Source organism: Mesoplodon bidens (assembly GCF_964165515.1).
Source record: "Mesoplodon bidens genome assembly, chromosome: 2".
NCBI classification, from domain to species: Eukaryota; Metazoa; Chordata; class Mammalia; order Artiodactyla; family Ziphiidae; genus Mesoplodon; species Mesoplodon bidens.
This window is the reverse complement of record NC_138177.1, coordinates 126,271,985-126,296,845: the sequence shown is the minus strand read 5'-3', so window position 1 is coordinate 126,296,845 and position 24,861 is coordinate 126,271,985. Positions and strand designations below refer to the sequence as shown.

The following is a 24,861-nucleotide window of genomic DNA, read 5'->3' as shown; positions in this document are numbered from 1 at the left end:
GCATTAAAAACTTCTTTCACTGATTTCTCAACACAGCAACTCTTTTATGCAGAGAAATCGTGTCTCTGATAAAATTGTAATTTTTTAAAGGCATTTAACTTCCAATTATGCATCTGTACAAGCAGAAGTTTTCCATCTTAGAAATCATCCTCATGCTTTCTTATCATTGTTAACTGCACTAATCTACCATAAGCAACTCAGCTAGGCTTACTGTCTCCTGTTGCAGTCTTCAGGTGGTCATAAATAGGAGTATGAGTTGATGATGTACTTTTATTTGGAATGAGGTACGTTGCAAAAGTTAGAGCCTCATGTAAAATAGCATGAATATCAGATTGAGAGTGTCACATATATTTATCAAGAATCCAAGATCCTGCTTAATTTATTTTATTTTATTTTATATTAATGTTTTACCTTTTTACTGGGGAAAAATACAGTGATTATAGAAAAATTATAAAATACATACGGTCAAAACAAAGAAAATTGGAAGTATCCATTAGCCATCAGAGAAGCTATTAAGAAGCTATTAAGCTTTGGGTACTTTTATCTGAACACACTTACATGCACACACACTCACACATGAAAAGGAATAATTCTGAATATGTAACTTGTTAAGGTTTTTTGCTCTGAGCAATATATGGCAAAGATTTTCTCATTAATGTAATCAATTTTGAATTAAAAAATAGTAAGCATGTGGATTTTACATTAATATTATCTCTGAATGAAAGAGATATATGAACCGGAGTAGGGTATATAACCAATAAATAAACGTTATATATCTGCATCATTTTTAAAGGTTGCACAGTATTCTACTATGAGTACATTCTATATTTATTTAACTAACCCTTTATAGCTATATTTTAAGTTATTTTAAATTTTCTTTGCTTTTATGAGCAATTATGCATGTCTTTCTACACATTCAATTCTGGGTATATTTTTATGGATAGAATTACTGTTCAAATAAAATTTTTGAATAAGAGTTTTGAACTCTTCACTTCTTATTCCTTGACTTCCTATTCCCACTGGTAATTCTTTTTTTTTTTTTCTTTTTTTTTTTTTTTTTTTTGCTTGAGACATTTTTTTAAATTCAGTTTTAGTACACTATGGACAAAATGCCTGGTAAATAATTTTTAAAAGTTGTGTGGATAAACAGCCTCCTTATCCAATGGCAACATGCAAAGAAATATCATGAAACAATAAAAATATTTTCCAAATTTTCAGAAATCTCCATATCTATAAAAAAATAGACAAAAAAGTGCCTTTATATCCTCTTCCTAGATTCACCAATTGTCAGCATTTAGCCACATTAGCTTTATCTCTGTCTCTGTAAGTCACAGACATTATGATACTTTACCTTTAAAAATTGTACCTTATTGCTCCTAAAATAAGGGCAGTCTTTTCCACAACTACAGTGTCATTGTCAGGTCTAAGATATTTACAATTGCTCAATAATATCATCCAATATGTGGTCCACATTTAAATTTCTCAGATTGTCCCCCAAATGCCATTTATGACTTTTTTGTTTTGAATCCAGTCTATGTTCATACATTTTGGTTATTATATCCCTTTAGTACTAATAACATTTACATGACATTAAGTTTTTAAAAAGTCTTGGCCAGTCATCTTTTAAAATGTCCAAGATACTAGATTTGTTAATCATAGCCTCATTGCACAAACTTTAGATTGTTGGTACTGATTGCTTCTTATCACATCAGAAAGTATAGAATGTCAGTTTGTCCCTCAATTGATGATACTAAATTTGACCACTTAATTGAGGTGGTGCCAAATCCCTCCATTGCATATTTTCTCCTTTGTAATTGGTAAATAATGTGTGGGTTTTGAAAGTATGTGAATATCCTGACTCCGATAACTTTTTACCCAGCAGTCTTAGCGTCCATTGATGACCCTTTACTGAATTGCCATTAGGGATTGCAAAATGGGCATATTGTATCATTTTCATACACTGTATTAATATTATTTCAAGAAGTTCCCTTTTTATCTCTCTCTCTTTTTCTTTCTCTCTCAGTCTCTCAGCATTGTGGACTACTCATGAATTTGTTTTTAGCCCAAATATTTGTGTTTAATTCAATGAAAGCAATAGAGATTTAATTGTCAGTCTAGTTCACTTTGCCTGATAAAAATGCTCAGAATTTGGTGCTTGGGAAAATGTATATATTTAGTAACACTAATATTGCTCCATTATTTTTAAAATAATAGTTTTTCTGCTTTTCTGCAAGTCTCCATGACATACGTTGAAATTATTTCACAATTTTCTATTTCCAAAAGTGACATTTGGAATTTGTAAGACTAAGCACTGCAGAAAAAGTGTTATATAGCTTGCTTTTTAAATTCCTATAAGATTTAATTACTATTTTTGACTGATTGACTAAGAACAGGCAATTATTAATTTATTCAGCAACTCTGCAATGTTTAATATGCAAACACTTGCTAAGTCACTTTGCTGTATCTTCACCTCTGAGAAAAAACAAGGAACTTTATAAGTACTAGTTTTTTATTTTTAGTTTTTTATAGAAATAAAAATTGCTGAATATTTTCTTCATATTTTAACATAATCCAATAGTAGTTGAATGACAATGAGACATTTTAGGTCATCAAAAATTGACTTTCAAAAATATCTCATCAGTGTTTGTGAATAAGTTAAGTAATGATTCTCTTTCAGAGGAAAAGAACATCTTCTGAAAGATGAAAATTTCTTTCTAGAAAGTTGCAGAAAATTTCAGTTAATTTTAATACAAAAGTCTATTCTCGTGATAAGAAGGGAGCTTGTATAGAGAATCAATATAGTTTTTAAGTTAAACTGTCCTGTGATTGAATCTCAATGCATTCACTACTTTGGTATTTAGTCTTCTTGTCTGTATAAAGGGAATAAAACTGCCAGGTTTTTCTCCTTGTTATGAGATTCAGGGTAGGCCCTCACCTAATTAAATGTAGCCATCATGATTATTATTATCACCATCATTATCTTTACTTTGCCTTTGATACTTATGAGCCCTTGAATTTATTGGAGACAATAAAGTTGTAAACCAAAGTTCTACAAGTATGACCTGTGTATTGTCCCCTATAGTTTGTCTTCACAGCAGGCTAAGACTGCTAGCTTAAAGCCTGCCAGAGCCGAACTCAAATTCTTACACATCCAATTACTTTAAATAGAGCCCCCAAAGCATAATATCAGCCATATAGAGCCTGCCTGCTTTGCATGCCTCACAAAACTGCACCCAATATGTGCTAGCCATGGATAAGACAAACCCAAAGGCTACAGAAGAGCCTGCTACCCTTTGCAGTTCTCCAACTCAGAGTCTTCCCATCTTGCTGCTAATGAACAACATCATCTGGATATATAAGCCCCTCCTCCAATTCCTTTCTCTTGTCCTAGTCCCCTCCTGGGCAGTAGTCCCACACCACTGTCTCCAGAAGGTCTCCCACTCTGAAGCAAGCACTTCCCAAAGTTTGCTTGCAAACTTGTCCAAGTGCCACCTATAGAGCTTGTTGTGAAATACTGCCGTGTTGTGGTTGTGTCTTTCCCTTGATCAGCCCTGGTATCCTTAAACGTACCAGTCTTATACTCGAGTTTTGGATTAAAGACTAAGAAGCTGAGTCTTTTAATAAATATTATGGCTGGAATTTACTCTTTGCTTCTTTTTGTGACAAGGAAGAAGGGGAAGAAGGGGCTTTGATGCATTTATTTCACAAACCAAGGAATTTGATTGTGGGCTCACATTGCACTTGTCCAACAAAGAAATCTGACTGTTTTGGGCAGAAACTGCCTTATTTTATTCCAGAGGGAAAGCTTATTTTGTTTGGGCTTCCTGACAGCTATTTTGGGTGCCAAGTGAGAGCTGAATTGCTTGAGGAAGGCCACCTTTGTCTCACTGAGACCATAGGAGAAGAATGTACTGAGATCTAATGAGAAATTTTTCATTGATTACTTCACTCAGTCCTATTTAGAAGGGAACATTACTATTTCATTTGGAAGGTAACTGGGATGGTAGTGCTAGTAATGAGTATAGCTGAAATTTGAACCTTGATCTTGTAATTTCGTAGGTCTTACCCTCTCATCATTCTGCTTTACCTACCCCAGAGCTGGTACTAATCTGTAATTGAGTATTTTATAGGATCTATGAATGATACAAACCTATTTAAGATATTTTTTTTTCCTGCCAGTTTTTACTTCTTTATTTTTCTCCATAGTCAGTTCATTGAATATCTTATAAAATTGAAATCTGGAACTCTTTAAAACAAAAGGCCTACTTTAAAAAAAATTGCCTTTATGTGTTTTTCTTATTATGCATAGTGTTAGTTTATCAGTAGGCTGCTGTTTGAGCCAGTTGCTTAGAAATATTGAATAGCACCCCTTTGAGAAAGAGAGAAAAAAAGGCTGTTTTTATTCAAAAACAACACAGTGATGGATCTGTTAGTTGTAAAAGGCAAGCCCCCCCACCCCCCACAGGGGTAGTTTATGTGAGAGAAATAAGACACAGAAAGAGCTAAACTGATTTACTTAATAAACTATCAGGAATTACAAAATTGACTATTTCTCGGCAGCTTTGAAAAAAAACTTAAGTGAACCCTGGAGAGATAGTAGAAAGTAGGTATGCAGGAGTAAGCTCTTGGAGGACTCTTAATAGCTTGGAAACAAATAAGACCTAGAAAAAGATGGTCAAGTGAGAAATTCCTTAGAGAGAAGAAACAGACTATAATTAATACCCCAAACAGCAGTTTTTAGGTTACTGAGTCTAATGCAAAATTCTTATATTGAAAAATAAAGTGGGTTTGAGAGACCTGACTAAAAGCAAGATAGCAGTAGCCGGTCACTATGGTAACAGAGGTGAAGTGATGTCATTGGGAAAGAACACTGTTAAGATAAGGTTGAGCTTATATATAAAGGCCATAGAGAAAGAAAATCAAGTTGCTTTTTTCCATCTATTCCTTTCTGACTTGGAAAAGAAAAGGTAGAGGGATAAGCACTAGCTAGGAAGTATCATAGTATAAGTTATATAGTTTCCCTTGGCCTTGCTGGAGCTAGCGAAGGCAGGCTGAGATAAGGGTAAGGATGGTAATTAAAGGTGTTAGTCACAGTGGGGGACAGCCATGGGCTTTCAGCAGGTCCACTGTAAACCCAGGAATAAGAGGAATGCTTCCAACCCACCAAGCATCAGGATGGCTTGAACCTATCTTCCTACCACCAAGACTGCTTAGCAGCTACAGGATATTTAAACTGGACAGTCTCAGAATGAATACAGAATGAGAGAGCACAAGATTAAAATAAGATTGGGAGCACACTTTTAGAAGTTAAGTGATTTGACTGTAGACCTTTGTGTTCTTTTTCTTTTAATTGCTCTGAATATTTACATTTTTATTATCAAAGGAAAAGCAAGCTATTTATTGGTTAAATGGGCAACTCACTGGTTAACTATGCTAGATAATTTACATTTAATTTAATTTAATGAAGAGTTAGTTATTAAAGATATAAAGTCATACTTTGCCAAAAACAAGTTTAATTTGTATATAATGGTGGCTATAAATCTGAATTTTCAAGATGTCAATCACCAGAGAAGAAACTGGATGCTGGTATAAGCTATTAAACAAAGAGCTATCATTAGTCAAACTAAATTCACTTATAAAGTTTACAGTAAAAAAAAAAAAAAAGCCTTTGTCATCTATTAGTCAGAATCTGCTTTCATAACTGTCCAGCATTCACCGATGAGTAACATCAGAAAAATGCCTCTAAGATAGTGAACAAACAAATGGGGAAAATAAGCAAGAGATGAGAGCTTATGGGCTCTATTGTATGATTGGTCAGTTTTCTAAATTAAAAGGAAGAAATATATTTATTTATGATAGCCATACACATCAAGGATTGCTGTATTATTCTACTTGAGCTAACAACAAAATATCACAAACCGGGTGGCTTAAACAACAGAAATTAATTTTCTGACAGTTCTGGAGGCTGGAAGTCCAAGATCAAGGTGCTGGCAGAGTTGGTTTCTGCTGAGGTCTCCCTCTTTGGCTTGCAGACAGTGCCTTCTTGCTGTCACATAGGCCTTTTCTTTGTGTGTGCACATCCCCAGTATGTCTTCCTCTTCTTAAACAGACAACAGTCCTATTGGATTGGGGCCTACACTTTTGACTTCATTTAACCTTAATTATCTCTATAAAGGCCCTCTCAGTCACGTTGGGGATTAGGGCTTCAACCTACGAATTTTGAGGAGATACAATTCAGTCCATAACAGTTGCCAACCCCCAAAACAGAGCAGATTAGTGGAAGTATCCATTCATAAATTTACACAAGATATATGTTTATTAAGTATCTACTATATGATCAGGAAAACTCCACAAAGGTGACATGTATCCTAAGACCTGAGGGAATGAGTAAGAGCAGGAAAAGAATAAGAAACCAAAAGAAAGGAAAAGAAAAGAAGAGAACCTCAGACAAGAGAAAAATGCTGGATGCCAATACTGAAGGTAGAGATCACCAAAATGCTGTGTAGATGAGAACCAGTGGTGAGAAGCAGACATTTGACAATGATTAGTGGTAAAAATAAAGAACAGAGACATGCATGAGGAGGAGATGGAAGAAATAACCAAATTCTACCAGCCTCCAAAGGTATTCAGTATAGGAACAAGCTAAATGAGACTTACCAACCATGACCAGGCTATCACCAGTCTTGCTGATTGTAACTTTAATTTATTTATTTACTAAATATTTTACTGTGTTTACTTCTCACATCTCTACCTCCTTTCTGGACACAACTTCCTCAAGAACCTCCTGATTGGTTTCTGAGCCTTCTTCCAACTATTCTTCAGTGGGGAGCAAGATACAAATGCAGATCTGATCAGATCTTTTCCCCATTTAGAACCCTCAGGACATTTCAAGATGAACATTTATTTGTTTAAGCCAACACAAATTATTCAGACAGTGATGCTAAAATTTAAAAAGTGATGAAGATTTGAACATAATTTGAACATAATTTTGAAAGAACAAGAACAGAACTATATTTGTGTGTGTTTATGCAAATTATGTAACATAAAACTCAGAAGGAAAACTGCCTAAAATCCTCATGTATTCCAAGTTGAATAAAGCAGTGCTAAGTATATGAAATAATTCGAATCATAAGGTATAACTTCTGGTAAAGATCTGAGCTATTTCAGTCTAAAATTATTATTTGCCTATGAAAAACTAACCATCAAATAGTTTAAAACACTTATAGGTTTGTATCAAAATTAGGATTATGATACAGGTTTCTTGATATCTTGATATAGTATACTTATAACCATGATGCTTTGTATAAGTTATATATAATCAACTGGCAAAATATTTCCAATGAAAAGATTTCCAAACCAATAGTAATTTTAGAGGAAAAATATTTTTATGAGTAAAATAATTTTGTATTATCTTATACATTTTATTTTGGGTATGTTTAGTGTCTTCAGATTATATGGCATTAGAAGATATTTATATATGTGTGTGTGTATATTTATGTGTATGTGTATAAATATTGTGAGATATCTCAGTAATTGCTGTGAATAATTTGGGGATATGAGACGCATTTATTTAATAATGTTTTTGAAATTCTGCACTGGCATGGTCAGTCATTTTCAGATTAAAACAGGAAAATAGGGTGACTATTATTTCACAGAGATATACTGTAGATAGACCTTCATTATCTTAAATCTTTGTGATTGAAAATATAATTATATTAGTGCTTTCAATGTTGTCGATAATTTTGTTACTGTTTAAAGAGCATAATTGTAATTTATAACTAGCAAATAATTTTTAAAAATTGATACATATTATTTTGTACTAGAAGCAGACTAGCATTTCTGAGCCATAGATTTACTAAAGGAAAAAAACAAAATATTTTATTGTGAAGGAAAACAGAGTTGGCATCTGGTTATGTTTATTATAACCTGCCAAGGTGTTACTTAGAACACAAATATGACTATAGAAGACATTTCATAAGGAAGATGATAAATCATTCAGACGTCATCTATATGTAATGTATAGTAAAGCATGAAAGTGCTTTGACTTGCTTTTGAAATTTAAAAAAGAAATTTGAATCCCCAGCTGACTAAGAATGGATACTTTTAAAGTAAAGAATTCTGGAATTGTCTGTCTTGGTCAGGGATGAGCAGGTTGGGGTCACGATAATCCACAGAATGAGCTTTGACAATTTACCAGAATAAATGCTAGAAGTCAAAGGGCAAAAGAAGGGATGTAACTTACATGCTGAGGAAGATGGAAAAGATTTGCAGAGGGAGTGTCATTTGAGCTGTCTTCAGGATGAATAAGATTTCTCCAAGTTAAAAAAAGAGTGAAGATCATTACTGGCAGAGAAATGCTTTTGCGAAAGCACGGCAGAATGCCGAGGCATTGTGGAGGTATGCTGGGTGGAAGAAGTTGACAGAATTCACAGGATAGGGTACGTAGAAACCAACTAGAAAGCTATTTAAGAAGTCAGAGGAAGTAAAAGCAAAAGGATCTAACATTCCAACAATGATTACAGGGTGGGGTGGGGGCAGAGGGGTGCATATGAAAGCTCTGACTCATCTGTGTTATTGAAAATGTATAATGACAGAAAATATAGTGTGGAGGATGGTTCCAAAGGTGTAGCTTAGGAGACTGGATGAGTGTTGACTTATTAACTCAAAGATGGCAATACATTAAGGTCAGATTTGGGGGAGAAAATAATGGGAGCATGTGTTAACCATTGTTATCACTTTAAAGAGAGTAGTAGTAAATAAGAGAATCTGTACAGGGGAGAAATTCACTGGGGAAAACAGTCTGAGAGACTCACCTGAAGTATAACCTTTTAACAAGAAAAAAAAATCTTTTGCCTCTGATATCTTGATTGTATGACTACATATTTACTCTATTTCTCAGTGAAAAATGTTTTTAAAAATTTGATAAAATTCCCTTTAGTTTCTATACTCTACCCAATTATATCTATTATAATCTTTGCAAAACAGACCACCAGTACTCCTGATAACTCTGAGGGTGGCAGAAAAAAAATTAATTATTCTAAATATGTATATTCCCTTTATTATGGAAAAAAACATTTTTACAATATAAATTAAATGCTTAATCTAAAAAGCTAAAAAGTTTCCTCTAATTATTTGGTATATTCACTCATCTCAAAGTGTTCAACTTTTCCCCTACTTTGACACAGCATACTCTCAACCCCAATGCACACATACAAACACACTAGCGCAATGCATATAAACCCTTTTAATGAATTTTTTCTACCATCCTTAAGAACTAAGCAGATGGCCCAGGAGAATGATGAAATTACGTTGCTTTTCTGCTTCAGGTTAGATTAGCCCTTGGTTCAGAGCCAGTCTAGGGAGACAGTTGTTGCTACTTAATGAGAAACCAGGTTCATTTTGTCTCCATTGATGCTCATTTCTGTACCTTGTTTTGTTCTACGTATATCTAGAAAATGTGAATTAAAAAGATTTGTTCTGACAGCATTCATATGTTAATCCCACTATAATTGCTAGAGGTGGATTGAGCTCTAACTGGGTTTATAAACAAAATAAAACATTGAATTTATATTAGTAAAAGAATTATTTGGTCTGTGGCATCCTGTGTCAGTAAGAAAAATAAATATTCTTGATTTAAAGCTTAGAATATTTGGATTTCAAGGTCAGTCAGCAGAAGTGCTATCAAGAGGCATTTCCATTTGAAAGAGTCCATTAGTGACAATGGAGAACAAAATCTTAGAAATATTTTCCCCATTTATTCATGGTACTGTAAACACACAACCTAAAACACACAACTAAGTGGGAGATTAAATTCTATTAACCTTATATACAACCTAAAACACACAACCAAGTGAGAGATTAAATTCTATTAACCTTTCACATATAAAGATGTACCCTTTATATAAACATTTACTTGGTTCTCTTATAATGGAACCACCTGCTCAAAAACCATGGCCAATAGAAAACTTCCAAAAATATTTGGATTATTCACACACTGTATTGGAACTATACAATTATCTAAATGAGATTGTTCCTCTAATTGAAAATTTAGAAGGGTATGGAATTGACAAAAGTTCTTGTCCAGGAGGCGAGAAGAGAGTTCCCAAAGATGATGTTTAAAGGCAGTGACTGATAAAAAATAAAGTGTTTCCTATTTATAATCCATTGAGTCAAGTGCATTCAGCAAACTGATTTTATAAGCATAAATTAAAGGAGGAACAAATAAAGGAAGAGATTAGAAACACCTCAAATTAAACACTATAAAACTGACAAAGATTGAAAATAAACTGATAACATCTGCTGGCACTGGTGCAAGGAACTGGATATTCATATATAATACTCTGGACAATATCAATTGGTACAAATAATTGAACAATTTTGCAATATTTATCAAGAAGAATAAAACTTCAAATTCTTTTCACCTAGTAAATGCACAAGAACTTATATTTGAGGTTGTTTTATCAAGGCACTTGTTATAATTTGGGAAAATAGCAAGCTATATAAATTTCTAGGATAAGAAGAAGATTGGTCAAATAAATTGGTAGAAATATTCACAACAATATTTCATAGTCTTCAAAAAGTATATTTTAAGGAATGTTTAATGATATGAGAAAATGTTTATAGTATAATGCTAAGTAGAAAAGCACGACAAAACATGTTTAATCTTAGTAATATATGTATGTGTTGTATGTGTGTGCATGTATGTGTGTGTCTGTATGTGTGTATTCAGAGTGCAACCTTAAATGAATGATAGAAAATACTCCACTATGTTAATAGTGCTTTATTTCTGGATGATAGAAGTATGGCAAATTTTATTTTCCTATTATACTTTTCTATATTTTCCAAATTCTTAATAATAAATAGACATTGCTTTTATGTTCTGAAGAAAATAACAACTGAATTTTAAAAAGCAAAATTTTGATTGAGCAGAATTATGTGTCCAAAATGTCTAAAGAGCTCTTCTCTCATTACTTCTATTTTTTCTCTTCATGCCAATGTGATAATGTTCATTAGGAAAGCATCATTCATATATCTTTCACATGATCTGGAGGTTAATAGTGTATTTTCTAAGGTAATATAATTTCTATTTTTATCCTCTCCAAAATGTTCTTCAATTTCCCTCCACTATCCATTTAATATATCCATATTGACATAGAGTGCTCTCTTTTTTCTATTAGAACCACTTCTAAACAAGATATGCCTATCATTTCCATATGAGAACCATCATATCAATTTTTCAAGACACTTCTGAAATCTTTAGTTAACTCTTTGTGTTAAATTTTTAGGTTCAAGTAGTTTATTATATTCCCTGAGTGTGTTGATTAAAGACATTGAGAGTCACTTATTTTCCAGGATGTTTATTTCTGAGAATTAAGAGGGTTACCTATACATTTTGTTCATTCTGTGATATCACGCATGTTGTTCTTTAGAATATTTAACTTTATACTTTTGTTGTACAATTTTACCTGCATCTGAAATTGCAGTTTTAAATCTTCTTCAACAGGTTGGTGAATCTAAGGCCAAACAAAATTTCCATTGTTCCCTTTTTTCATTAATCTGTACAAAAGACAATTTCACAATGCCTGTCTGCCTTAGACTAAGAGAACAAACAGAAAAAAAAAGAGAGTTCATGGTCTAATTAATGCTACCTCAAGAGATTCACAAGGAAACAATTTTAATAAGTCTGTGCCAGATTGGGTCCCGGGTTCTATAGATGCTGTAGAAGAGCCACCTACTTTTGCTTGGAAGCTGCAGAGGGGGTTGTATCAGTTTGCTAAGGCTGCTGTAACAAAGGCCACAAACTAGGTGGCTCACTCAACAGGAATCACTGTCTCATAATGCTGTAGACTAGGAGTACTAAATCAACGTGTTTGTTCCTTCTGAGGACTGTGAGAGAAGGATTTGTTCCAGGACTCTCTCCTGGGCTTACAGATGGGCATCTTCTCCATGTCTCTCTTCATTTTCCCGCTATGTGTGTCTCTCTCTTCACATGCATTCTTTTTCTAAGAATACTAGTCATACTGGAGTAGCGCCCTACCCTACAATGGTAGGACCTCATTTTAACTAATTACACCTGCAGCAACCCTATTTTCAAATAAGGTCACATTCTGAGGTACTGAAGGTTAGAACTTCAGCACATGAATTTGGGGAGGACAATATTCACCTGTAACAGGGAGAGTAGAGGCACATTTTCCTACAAGGGTAATCCTTGAATTCATTGTAAAGGATAAAGAAGAGTAACTCAGGAGAGATGAGCAAGCAATATGGTTCATGAGAACACGAAATGCAAAGGCAAGAAGGCCTGGAAGGTAAGGTGAGAGTGTGGTCCACAGGGAGACTGAAGTCTTGGCAGAGGATTATACATCTGGCTTTTGAGTGCAGAATTCATGGTGAGGTAGCAGGGAGACTGTGAAGAGTTTTACACATGTTCAGATTTGAATTTTAGAAATGATTATTCTGGTAACATGTGGTCTTTTTGAAGTACATTCCATCTACCAGCAGGACTCTGTTAGTTCGGCATGCTCTTTTCATTCAAAGAGCTCACCTGCCTTCTTTAAGCCTTTTCCAATTCTCTTTGCAAAACTTTTGCTCCTGATTTTATTCTCTTAATTCTCTCAAATCCTGTTGCCTTTCATCATCTCCTAAATAATTTAATTCAGTAAGAATATAAACCAAAAAATTCCATATATAACATATAGCATTTACAAAATTAATAAAGATAAGTATTTAAATACTCAGGATGTTTTAAATTCTTGTTTGAAATTATTCTTTTAATCTCATATGAGAGACTAACAATGAAAAAATTTCAGAATCATAACAAAATATTTCAATTTTAAAATGAGCCTCTGATTCTTCCATTTTAAGCTTTCATGAACTTTTCATTTAACAACTATTAAATCTATGAGTGCATTCTCACATGCCTTTAACTTCCTTGCAGAAAGCTTTTTAAATTAATTTTTCTTTTATTTTTTACTCTTCTTTCAGCCCGAGGGTGACCTCAAGCAGGCTTATATGTTTCATGAATCTCTTAAAATCTTTCCAATTATAAAGTAACTGCCTAGATTTATACAAAAAGAAACTTAATTGATTAAAAAATTATCTCCAGAAGTCCTGTTTATTTAGTTGAGTTTCAAAATTGCAACATTTGTTCTAACTATCCTGAAGGCACAAGTACCACCATCATCAGAATTAATTAAAATATTAATAAACAGAGATAATATCAGAAGTTATCTGTACTTATGATTGAAGAATGAATATAAAGCAGCATGAATCCCATTTAAAAATGCTTTCTCTAAGTTGTTTATATCAGATTGAAAACATGGGCCTTTCATGGTGTCTTGTGAAGGGCACCATATTGACACTGTGTCACATCCCAAAAGGCAAGGATCCCTGAGCTGAGACAACTGCATGGAAAATGTTTTCTTACTAGCTCCTACTGGAACTCCTATTCAAGTCTTTGGAATAAAGTGTGGAGTACAGTGTTTCACATAAGGTGAAATTTTTACAAATATTTTTTACAAATTTTTACAAATATTTTTTAAATATTAACCATCATATACTGCAATTTTTATTAAATAAAATATTTCATTAAATTACATCTAAATGTACTATACATATCTCTGGCTTCTCAATAAATCATGCTGAATAATTGATCTTTTTCATAATAACTCAGTCATCATTAAGAACATAAATAATTACCTTATATCACAAAATCAAAATATGTCAAGAGATAGTAAGGTATAAGACCATGATCTGAGTAATTTATTCAAGGATGAGACAAGTGATTAGACTAAGGTTCCAACCAAACCTAAGATACTATTAATTAAATTTCCTATATCTGACTACTTCTCTTCTATTTTCTTATTCTGTACCTCTGTATAAACAAGTCTTCAGATATTATTCCAGAGACTCATTACTTTAGGTTACCACATTTTGAAAGTTAGATCTTTGAGAGTACCCTATTACTTAGAAATTTGTTTCTTCATACTGCTCATGACTCAGGTTCACAACTTGCCTGAAAGCAAAATTCTTCAAGAAACATAGCTGTAACATTTTATTATAGAATTAGAACTTTTTCCTGAACTTGGGCCATTTTTAAGCTAAGCTTGAAGTTTGCTTTCTACTGTCCTCTACAGTCATGTTTGCATATTTAAGTAAGTCAGTAGATAAAAATTCTAGGAGAGGATGTATGGAGAAAGAAGGACAGGGGTATTAAAATATTGTTTTTCACCTATGTAAAAATAAGGAGAAATTTTTTAGTAAGCTCATAAATGCCACTACTCAGTACAAATCTTCTCTCGAGATTTTTTTTCAGATTGATTCTATAAGCCTTACATTGATGTTCTTTAGGGTAATTAGTGTTAAAACGACAATAATAATAGTAAGGAAGAGGAGGAAGACAAGGAAAGCAGCATTATTTATAGTCTGGAACAGTTAGAGAAGACTTTAAAAAGAAGAATTTGAGCTTCAATAAGTGATCCAAACTCAGATTCTGTGGATCTCTTTTCTACTGGAGCACACTATGACTAGTAGGCAGGGACTTAAATAAATTAAAGAGTAAAACAAAACATTCTATTTGTCATTCCCAGAAGTTCCAAAACACAAGCTTCTTTAACATCGGCTACTGTGATGTTTTAAGACCTGCGAACAAATTATAATAACCAATAAATAAAATTACTCAACATGACTTATAAAGATGTAATGGTATTACCATAGATTGGCAGGATTGGTATAGATGAAGAAAGTGGATCAGGGACATTAAGTATTGGGTGTGGTTTAAGGTAGAGCACAGACTTGGAAGTACTAGATAAAACAGCTGAAAAGTAGATTAAAGAGAGCTTGATTGTCAAGCTAAAGAATCTTGTAGACCGCCTTTACTAAAATGTGTGATTCAGAAGACTAATTCCTAATTATGGTGATAAACTATAACATTTTACATGTTTTAAATTTTAAGTGGTTTAGGAAACACTGGTTTGAACAAAAATAAGCATATTTCTTTGTCACAAAACCTCTCTGAGCCCTTAATTTGCTAATGCACAGTGCTTATTTCTTAGAAGAAGATACGGAGACATGGACTGGGAAAGACATGGACTGGGAAATACTGCTATTGAAAATGTAGACACAGTGAAGCTTTTAGAACTGGGGAATGGACATGCATTTTAGGGGATTAATCAAGATACTTAATGTGTAAATATATAAAATGGATAAAAGTCTAATATTTTCTTTTAAAGCAATTATTACAATGTACAAGTATGGATTTATTTGTTTAATTTTTTGTTCAATGTTTATCTCCCTCACTATCCAGGAAATTTATTAGAGCAGGGAACGTAGCTGTTTAACCCACTGGTTTTTCCCACCATATAACCCAGTACCCAGCACATAGTAGACACTTAATAAATATTTGCTGCATAAATTATTGTAAAGGAAAGGTGTTTGGAAATAGTATACTTTCGTACTGTATTACTTTGGGCAGTACTACTAGGAGATGGTATGGATTTGAACTAGATTGACTGAATGGTAAGGAAAAGAAAGGGGAGACATTGAATGCCTAATACAGAAGGAAAGAAAGGAGTAGTAAAAGATGACTCCAAAGTACAGCATTAAGAGAATTAAAACACAACTAATCAAAGCAAGAAATCAAGAGGGAAAGCACAGTGTCTGGTACAGAGTAGGAACTTAGTAAATATTTTCACGTTCTCCTTTAGACAACTAGAGTTTTATTTAAAGATAGGTGGCTCATTAAGCAGTTAGAAACTAAATCAGAGATGATGGTTTATATTAGGACTCGTTCATAGAAAGAGACTTTCTGAAGTCAGTGGATGAAAATTCCTGGGAAATATGTGAGGAAGGAGAATGGAAGCATTGCTATTCTTAAAACTCACTTGTCTAAAAGCAGAATTAAAAATATTAAAAAAGCTTTTTCTTGGTACCAGACACCATGCTTTCCTTCTTGATTTCTTGTTTTGATTGCTGATGTGATAATATCAGCGTTAAAGACCACTAATGTGTTTATCCTAATAACAGTCCATTGATCTTCATGAAGACAAACTGGTTTCCTTGTAATGATATCAAATCAAATTGTGGATAACAATTGCAGGCTTTCAGATATTGTAATGATAAGATGAAAACAAACCCATGAAATCTGAGTATTTTTGAAATGTGAACATTTCAACAATCAAAAAACAAACAAACCTCAGATGCTCCACTTGAAGTCCAAGGATCACCATGTATGTTGTCTTGATAAGGGAGTTTCAGAGACTACTTCAGATTAGGTAATGGTTTTAAAGATGTTTCTTGAAGTAGGACATGGAGAGAGTTTGGCAGGTTTCCATATCCCTGTGGCACACTTAGTGAAGCAAAGGGTTTCTCAGTGAATAAATAAGAAACATTTGTCATTTGAAAAATGTAAGACTGTGCCAACTAATGAGGACAGCCAGAGTATTTATCACAAGAAATCTTGGAAAGATTGAACTTTTCCTTATCCCTTTAACTTTCCAGGGATGAAATATTAGGCAAGGGTAACATTGGCATACATGGGTCTAAAATCCTAGAGAATGCAGTGGTACTGGATATCAGGTGTTTTGATACATATATTCTTATTGCTTGGGTCAACTACTGCAGGCATAATTCTCAAGCGGTTGAAATTCTCTTTGGTTTAAATTATGAATACAGAAGGATCTGATGACTGTAGCAAGATGAGTCTTTTTGCTGTTTCACCTATGTTAGGCCATGTTAGTGAGCCCTGCTATTTAAATACATTTGACTCAGGGAGAGTGTTGAAAGGGAGACTGTTGACTGCATGCTGTGGCTATAGAAAAAGAAAAATCCCCTTTAGCTATTCAATTCAGATTTAAAAAAATATATATATATATATATATATATATATATATATATATATATATATATATATATATATATATATATATATATATATATATATATATATGATTCAAGAGAGAAGAGAATCCATGCAATGAGAATCCAAAAAAGATAATACTCTTATCTTTGACTTAAGGAATTTATTGGAAGGACTTTAACAGGAAGAGATGAAAACTTATTTTCCTCTTGCCTTTTTAAATCCCTTTGAAAAACTGAAAATCTAAGAATTCCTCTTTTGGATGTTTGCTAAGGATAGTAGTAAAACAGGAAATCTGGTTGCTTTTGAGTCAATGTCCATACACTAGATGTGAAGCCACATGCTTCTATGGTATACTGGGCAATGGTCATGTTTCAGGAAAAAGCAAAAGTTGCTTCTATATATCATGTATGTAACATTTATGTGCTTTCTTGTATGTTATGCTCTACTCATTCTACCCTACTGTATTTTCATACTTTTGACATGCAAAAAAATGTTTAAACTCTTATCACCAGAGAAGAGAACGATGTTATTTCCCTCACTGTTACCCCATCATTCTGTTTGCACCTATGAAGTAGTCTATGTGTAAATAACTATCAAGTGTGTGAGTGTGTGTGTGTATGTGTGTGTGTATGTGTGTTTGGTATAGAACAACTAATAAATTCATGTTTGATAAATTCTCATATGCTGATCTATATGTATCACTGTAAATGTAATGCAGGGTCTGCTAATGGGAAAAAATGATGACTTTGGGGTCAAGAAAAATGAGATCTAATCCTAGTTCTACTAATTACTCTGTGTGTGACCTTATGCACATTACAAACTCACTAAACCTTAATTAGTTTATTATTGAAATACAGAAAATAATATATGAATGCTTATTCATTAAGAAAAAAAGGTGATAAATTGTAAATTGTTTTGAAATTTTGCAAGGACTATACAAATAAAAGTCATTATAATCATCTTTACTTACCATATGCATTTACTAATACAGTTAATGTTTTTAAAGTATCTACTCTGAACTAGATACTAAAGTTACTGGAAATATACAGTGTTTAAAGGCTAGACATGGTCCCTGTCCTCACAGAAGTTTCAATCTAGTGAACAAGATTGATTTGAATACATAATTAAAATGTGATCAAACGGTATGGCAGCATATAATTGAAACATATAGAGACGAGGACATACAGAGTTGGAACATATTGAATAAAGAGAGGCTACTTTCCCTTCTAATCTAAAAATTTTTAAAAGAGCAAGGAAATGTACCCTGTGCAAAGGCAGCCCTATTTCTGAAGGCCCTAGTAGAAGAAAGATCATGTAGTCCTAGAAATGCAAAGGAAGCCATGAATAAGAAGAGCAAAGAAAACAATGAGAAGAGTAGTACGTGGCCAGGCTGCACAGAGAGCTGGATGTGAGTGTGGAAGACAGCAGTCAGGCCAGAGGACCATATCATACTTTTAAGCTGCAATAAAGACTTTAGACTGTCTGGAGGGCAGAGAGGAATCATTGAAGTATTTGAAGCAAGAAGGTGACATAATAATGTTAGTGCTTTTAAAGGTCACTACAGGTTCACTGTGGTGGAAGAACAATAGAAAGAGAGAGACAAGTACATATGCGAGAGAAAATAGTTTGAACTATGTTGCTAGGCAGTTGAAATGAATAAAAACAGACTTGAATCAGGATATGTTTAGGCTATTGAAGGATTAGGACTTGGTGATTGTTGGATGTGTGAAGTGAGGGAATGAGAGGAGTCAAGAACATTGCCAAGCTTTCCACCTTGAGAAACTAGGTGAACTGTATTGTCATTCACTGAGTCTGAGAGCACAGGAGGAGGAGGAGGTTTGGGCAGAACAATAATTGCCAATGCTTAGTGAATGCTTAAAACTTGAAGACACAATTCTATGAGCTTGGTATGTACTCTGTTATCTTAGAGATGACTAAATTGATAGAGGTTAAATATGTGCTGAGAGTCACACAGCCAGGGAGTTGGCTTCAGTGTCCAAGGTCTTGACTATGATGATGGGCTCCATACCTTTGAAGAGCATCACTTCAATTTTGAACATATTATGTTTGAGATGCTCATAAAACACACAGTGGAAATGATGAGGGAAATAAATCTGAGTAGAAATTTGAGAAGCTTTATAGCCATCACTCATCAAAGTTAAATGAAAAGAGTTGGGAAAGGTGAGTGAGATTGTAAAGATTGAAAGGGAGAGAGCGTACAATTAGAAGGGCAACAAGCCTAGCAAGGAAATAACTCTCTAGTACTATAAATGTCAATATTTGGTAGAGAAGATGGATCTTCTTAAAAGATTGAAATTGAGGAATCGAAGTGGAAGGATAAATGTCAGAAGATTGTGAAGTCAGGGGAGCCAAAGGAAGAGAGTGTTTCTGAAAGAAAATTATAATTTTCTGTCCAATGCTCCTAATAGGTCAAGTAAGAAGAGATTAAAAGTATGAAGGGGCTTAAAGGAAAACTTTCTTTTAAACATGAAAGTTAATCTCCCACCTTCCTTATTGATCTATACTTACAACCAAAATTCCACTAAAGTAAAAGAAGTTTTAAAATGCATATACTCACAAGGAGAGACAAAATTGAAAAGAAGACACCAGGAGATAAGAGATTTCAACAAATTTTAAGAAGACAGGGAAAGAAGATGTAGTTTATATTCACATATATAAAAAGTACATTGTCAGTTACATTATAAAGCACCCACAAAGGGATGTAAAAATTGATTTGCTTCATAGTCTTCCTTAGAGTCTTGGAGACAACAGGTACCAGACAAAGAACTGAGGAGACTTAGTACTGAAAATAGAAAAATCGACTTAAATCTTTATTTACAAAACTGCATAGCTCTTCCCAGTGAATTTAAGGTCTTTCTTCATCGCCAAAGAATTCAGAGACAAAGTGATAGGTAAGAAACAGATTTATTTAGATAGAAACACACTCCACAGACAGAGTGTGAGCCATCTTGGAAGGCAAGAGGCAAGAAGCCTCGAAATATGACATGGTTAGTTTTTATGGGCTGCATATTTCATAGGCTAATGAGTGGGAGGATTATTCCTATTATTTTGGGGAAGGGGCAGAGATTTCCAGGAATTCGGCTACCACCCACTTTTTGGCCTTTTATGGTCAGCCTTGGAACTGTCGTGGCACCTGTGGGAGTGTCATTTAACATGCTAATGTATTACAATGAGTGAATAATTATGCTTAAGGTCCACTGGAAGTTGAATCTTCCGCCATCTTGTACCTAGCTGGTTCTCACTAGTTTTCATCATGTACTATGGCTATGTCATTCTTTTAAAGGTTGTGCCCTGCCTCCTTCCCTCCTGTTTCATAGCTATGCCTCAGGCTGAAGACCAGAACATTCTTTGGCTTTCTGCCAATCGTCCTGCAGTGATACCTATTATGAATACAAAACTTCCAATTTGTTCTTTAGAAAGTCACTCTTCAATATTGAAGGACAGCCAGGGATCACCAGATATTTGTGGAAGACCCCTATCATGAAAAATAAAGATGAAAAGAAACAAACAGAAAATGGAACTCAGAAAAAATGCAAGGAGCAGGGGAAAAAGGCAAAAAAAAAGTCTATAGCTAATATCTTCTTAGAGAAATGAAATGATATGGCACCCTGAAATACAATCATGATACTGTTAAAAAGGAGCATGCATTTAAGAAGCAACAACCAATTTTTGGACAATAAAAATATGTTATCTAATAAAAGATAATACAGGAGACGTATTCAGAAGATGAAGTTGAGAAAATCTTCCAGAAAATAAAATAAAGAAACAAAGACATGGAAATTACAAGAGAAAAAATAATTAAATTACTGGACATTTCCTACTTTCAACTAATCAGGATTACAGGAAAAGAAAATTAAAAAAAATGAAGAGGAGGAGGAAATCATCAATTAAATAATAACAGAAAATTTAACATAATTTAACGATAAAGGCTTCCAACGTGAAAGGGCCCATCTAGTACCCAGTACAATGGATAAAAACACATCAAAGTACATTGTCATGAAATTTCAAAATACTAAGAATAAAAGTTCTAAAATATTTTGGGAAAGGGGAAGGTGGGCGTAAAACAGGATTTTGAATAGTAATAGAGCTGGATTTCCTGACAACAACCTTAAAAGCTAGAAAATAATACTTTAAAAATTTCTTCGAATTTATAAAGAAAATTATTTTTGACCTAGAAGTATATATCCAGCCAAACTTTCAATTGTTTGTGGGTGAAATGAAATCATGTTCGTATATGCAGAGGTCTCAAAATTGTTCCTACTGTAGATTCTTTCTCAGTAAGTTACTGGATGTTATATTTCACCATTGGATGTTATAGTCCAATAAGTCTAGAAAGAAAAGACATGTGGTCCAGGAAATAGGAATAAAACAGAAGGAAATATAAAATTCACAGAATGACAGTGAAGAGAAATTCCAGAATCTCACACACACACACACACACACACACACACACACACATATCAGGTCTAGAAAAGTGAAGTGACCACTCCAGACTGAAGCAGGAAGATATAGAGCCCCTAAAAGATTATTCCAGGGGGAAATATGCAGATTACACGTTTTTCACTATATCAAGAGAAGAGGAGATAGTCAGGAAATTGAATTTATGAAAGACACATAGACAAACCAAACAAAGAAAAAACAAGCAATTTTTAAAGAAACAATAAGATGCAGAAGAAATAAAATGTGACTGAATTACAGTGATATTTATAGCTATAATAAAATAAGTACTATTCATTTAAAACAAAATTGCTATATATACTTTGGTTGGTTAGAAGTTCGTTGAAACTTTGTTAGAAGAAAGGTGAACTACCATGTTACATACTAGATATCTGCAAGGGAAAAATTATGGAGTAGCACTACAATCAAGTTACTTAGAAATTTAAGATGGAAAAAAAGTTGAAAGCTATAATGTGTAGAGAGCATAAATCAGGAATGGAAGGAGTTCCCATTGAGAGTTAGTCCATGAATCAGATACCAAAGTCATCAATGGGTTCTAGAGGTGGTAATGAATGATATGAAAAAGAGTAGAAAGATGTTACTACCAGGTAATGAGACCATCAAAGGAGCAGGACTTTTTTAGGATGAGAGAAGATTAATAATTTTTAGAGAGCAAGGGAGGATATCAATTCTACTTTCCAACCCTGAAGTGTTTAAGGTATGAGAAAATCAGCATGCTCCACTTTTAAAGGCTATAAGTGAACCATGTTTTAAGTTGAGACTATGAAGGGGAGGAAGCCTTCAATGGAAAGGATCAATGAAGTTACTGATCATGACATAAGACACAATTTCAGAATTTAGTGGGATTGAAGGAAAGAGAAGTTGGGTCAGGGGGAAAGCTCAGCACATTGTAAGAATGAGACAAGGGACCGGAAAGATGACTAGAAGGGGCTACGTTTTTGATCAACAAAAGGGAAAGCAGTCCTAAGTGAACTAAATTGCAAAAGTCTTAGTGGACAGTGGGCTCTCTGGCTAAATGGTTCAGGTCCAGGCCTGGATATTCTCTTTTTTCTCTTCATAATAAAAAATTTGCAATACAGCAACAGATGGGTATCAAAAAGTAGCTACAGGGTTCAGCACAAAATGGTGAGTGCAAGGAACTGGGCAAAAACAACATATGAACAATTGATTCCTCACCTGTGAGTCATAGAGACAGACAGGATACACACCTTGAGTCAGCTCGATGGCATCACAGCTGGGTAGTCAATGTGGCTACTAGTGATAAATTAAAAACCTGGGAATTTTTCAAGACTTCTCCCTCTCTCCACAGCACCCCTTCCACCTCTCATCTAATCCATTACCCACACTTTGGATTCTGCTTCTTAAATACCTTTCCAGTCTATCACTTCTCCCCATGCTCACTACAACTATCATAGTCTGAGCCATCATCACTTACCTTTACAACTGCAATAACCTCAACAAATATTAACTAGGTACCTAATATATGTCATAGATTTACTAGATGCATTTACTGGCTGCTTGATATGTGCTAGATCCCATGTAGAGATCAACCTACAATCAGGGCTTTCAAGGAAAGTCGAGTAAAATAAAAGTTACGAAACCTTGTGATTCAAGCTCCCAGAAATGAGAAGTGTAGGAGTTCAAGAGATAGAAAGTAATGGAGAGGAAAGACCATCTTCTTACTGTTTTTAGTTAAACCTTCTAAAGATTACCATGTTCTTATAACCTTCTATAAGAGCTGACTCATGAACCTGTCCCAAAATATAATTTTACTAATTTCATAAGTAAAAGGAGGAATAAAAATGGCTTTGGGCTGCACTTTCAACATCTCTTAAGCATATTGTATTCATTTGCCTCCAAATTTGATTTAATCTAAGCCATTTCAAAACAAAATGCTATATTATTTTTGTGAACTATCACTACTTTCTGTTTCGGCAGTAAGTTTATGCTGATAAGTAAATCAAATCAATGACTAAAATGCGAGTTTCAAATTGATGCTCATTCAGTACTATTTCTGCAGATGGCAAACTGTGTACTATTATTGTGAATCCAAAGATGAATAAGACAAGATCCTCTCCTTTAAGAACTCACCCAGTACACAAGGAAATAGTACACATAATTAGGAAGCAATGTGATTTAGTGCCCTGGGAGCTCAGAGGAAGACGCTATTCATTTATCCTGGGGAGACATTCACAGAGATAGTGACATTTTAGTTAGAATGAGAAATTTTTCAAGCAAATTATCAGTATCTGTTGGTGGTTGTGGAGAGAGTCCCAAATGTATCCATCTATTCATTCATGAACTGATTTGTTCATTTTACATTTGTTATTGAATATCTACTATATGTCAAGAACCTATACAACTGTAAAAATGAACAAAACACAGTTACTACCCTCAATAGCCTTGCAGTCTAGGGAAAGAATGATATGAAAAACAGTAACTTTAATAAAGTGTTATAGATGCCATGATACCAATTTTGTGCAAGATTTCATGGCATTTGGGTCATTTTAACCTAGAAAAAGACATGCCAGGATGTCAGAAATTTCTGCCATGATTGTTTTCTCCCATTAAAATAAAAGAATTCACAGGGACAGATTCTTATTCTGAAGTGAATAACCAATACAACTGTAGCTCCAATAGGAGCTTTGTTCAATTCATCTCTCTATCCCCAGTACCTAGTTCAATGCTTGGAGCATATTAGGTATTTAATAAATAATTATTGATTAATGGAATAAATTTGAGTCAAAAAGAGGATATCATAAACCTTATGAGTAAAACTTGACTATTTTGCAGAAATGAGAGAAATGTGGGGTTTTTTCAACAAATTCTGGAGGTTTCTGTTCTGCACTGCAATTTGTATAAAATTAAAAAAAAAAACATATTATCGTTCCATGTTTCAAGTGTGAGTGTAAGCATTGCGCTAAGTCAGGATTGTATTCTGGCCCAGTTCTGCCATTCCAAAACTGTGTGATGATGGGTTTCTGATCCTTTCTGAATACATTTCTTTATTTGTTAAATGGGAATAAGAACGTGTCTTTACATACCTTGGAGAGCTGTTTAAGGATTAAATGATCTATTGAATGTGCATGTCTTATGTAAACTTCTTTACGGCCTTATATAATTATAAAATATACAACATAAGTAAATTTCTAAGCTTTAAATATTATAAGAATGCCTTCCAAATGCAGGTGGTTAAGCAGTTGGTTTGTTTTCTGTTTTTCTCTAGTGCAGTGCCTGGAGATGACCACCAAGCGGAAAATCATCGGCCGACTGGTGCCGTGCCGATGTTTCCGAGGTGAAGAAGAAATCATCTCAGTTTTAGATTACTCCCACTGCAGTCTTCAGCAGGTGCCAAAGGAGGTCTTTAACTTTGAACGGACATTAGAGGAACTTTACCTAGATGCCAATCAAATTGAAGAGCTACCAAAGGTAATTTTTGACAACCTAAAATATGTACTTCAAATGAGTATTTCATAACTCCAGAGACTTGGCATAATGATAATGCTAACTACAGCCTTCTATCT

At 34.0% G+C, this 24,861-nt stretch overlaps 1 protein-coding gene across 2 annotated transcripts in view; it reads left to right on the top strand.

The window, feature by feature from the left end:
• The window catches only part of LRRC7 (leucine rich repeat containing 7), a gene marked incomplete at its 3' end in the record, with an annotated part of 507,551 nt that overhangs the window by 152,267 nt on the left and 330,423 nt on the right, over window positions 1-24,861 (top strand). For both annotated transcript variants that reach the window (XM_081225604.1, XM_081225603.1), the window contains exon 3: window positions 24,564-24,766. In XM_081225604.1, the coding sequence (XP_081081730.1) occupies window positions 24,564-24,766 (203 nt within the window). The remainder of the gene's footprint in view (window positions 1-24,563; window positions 24,767-24,861) is intronic.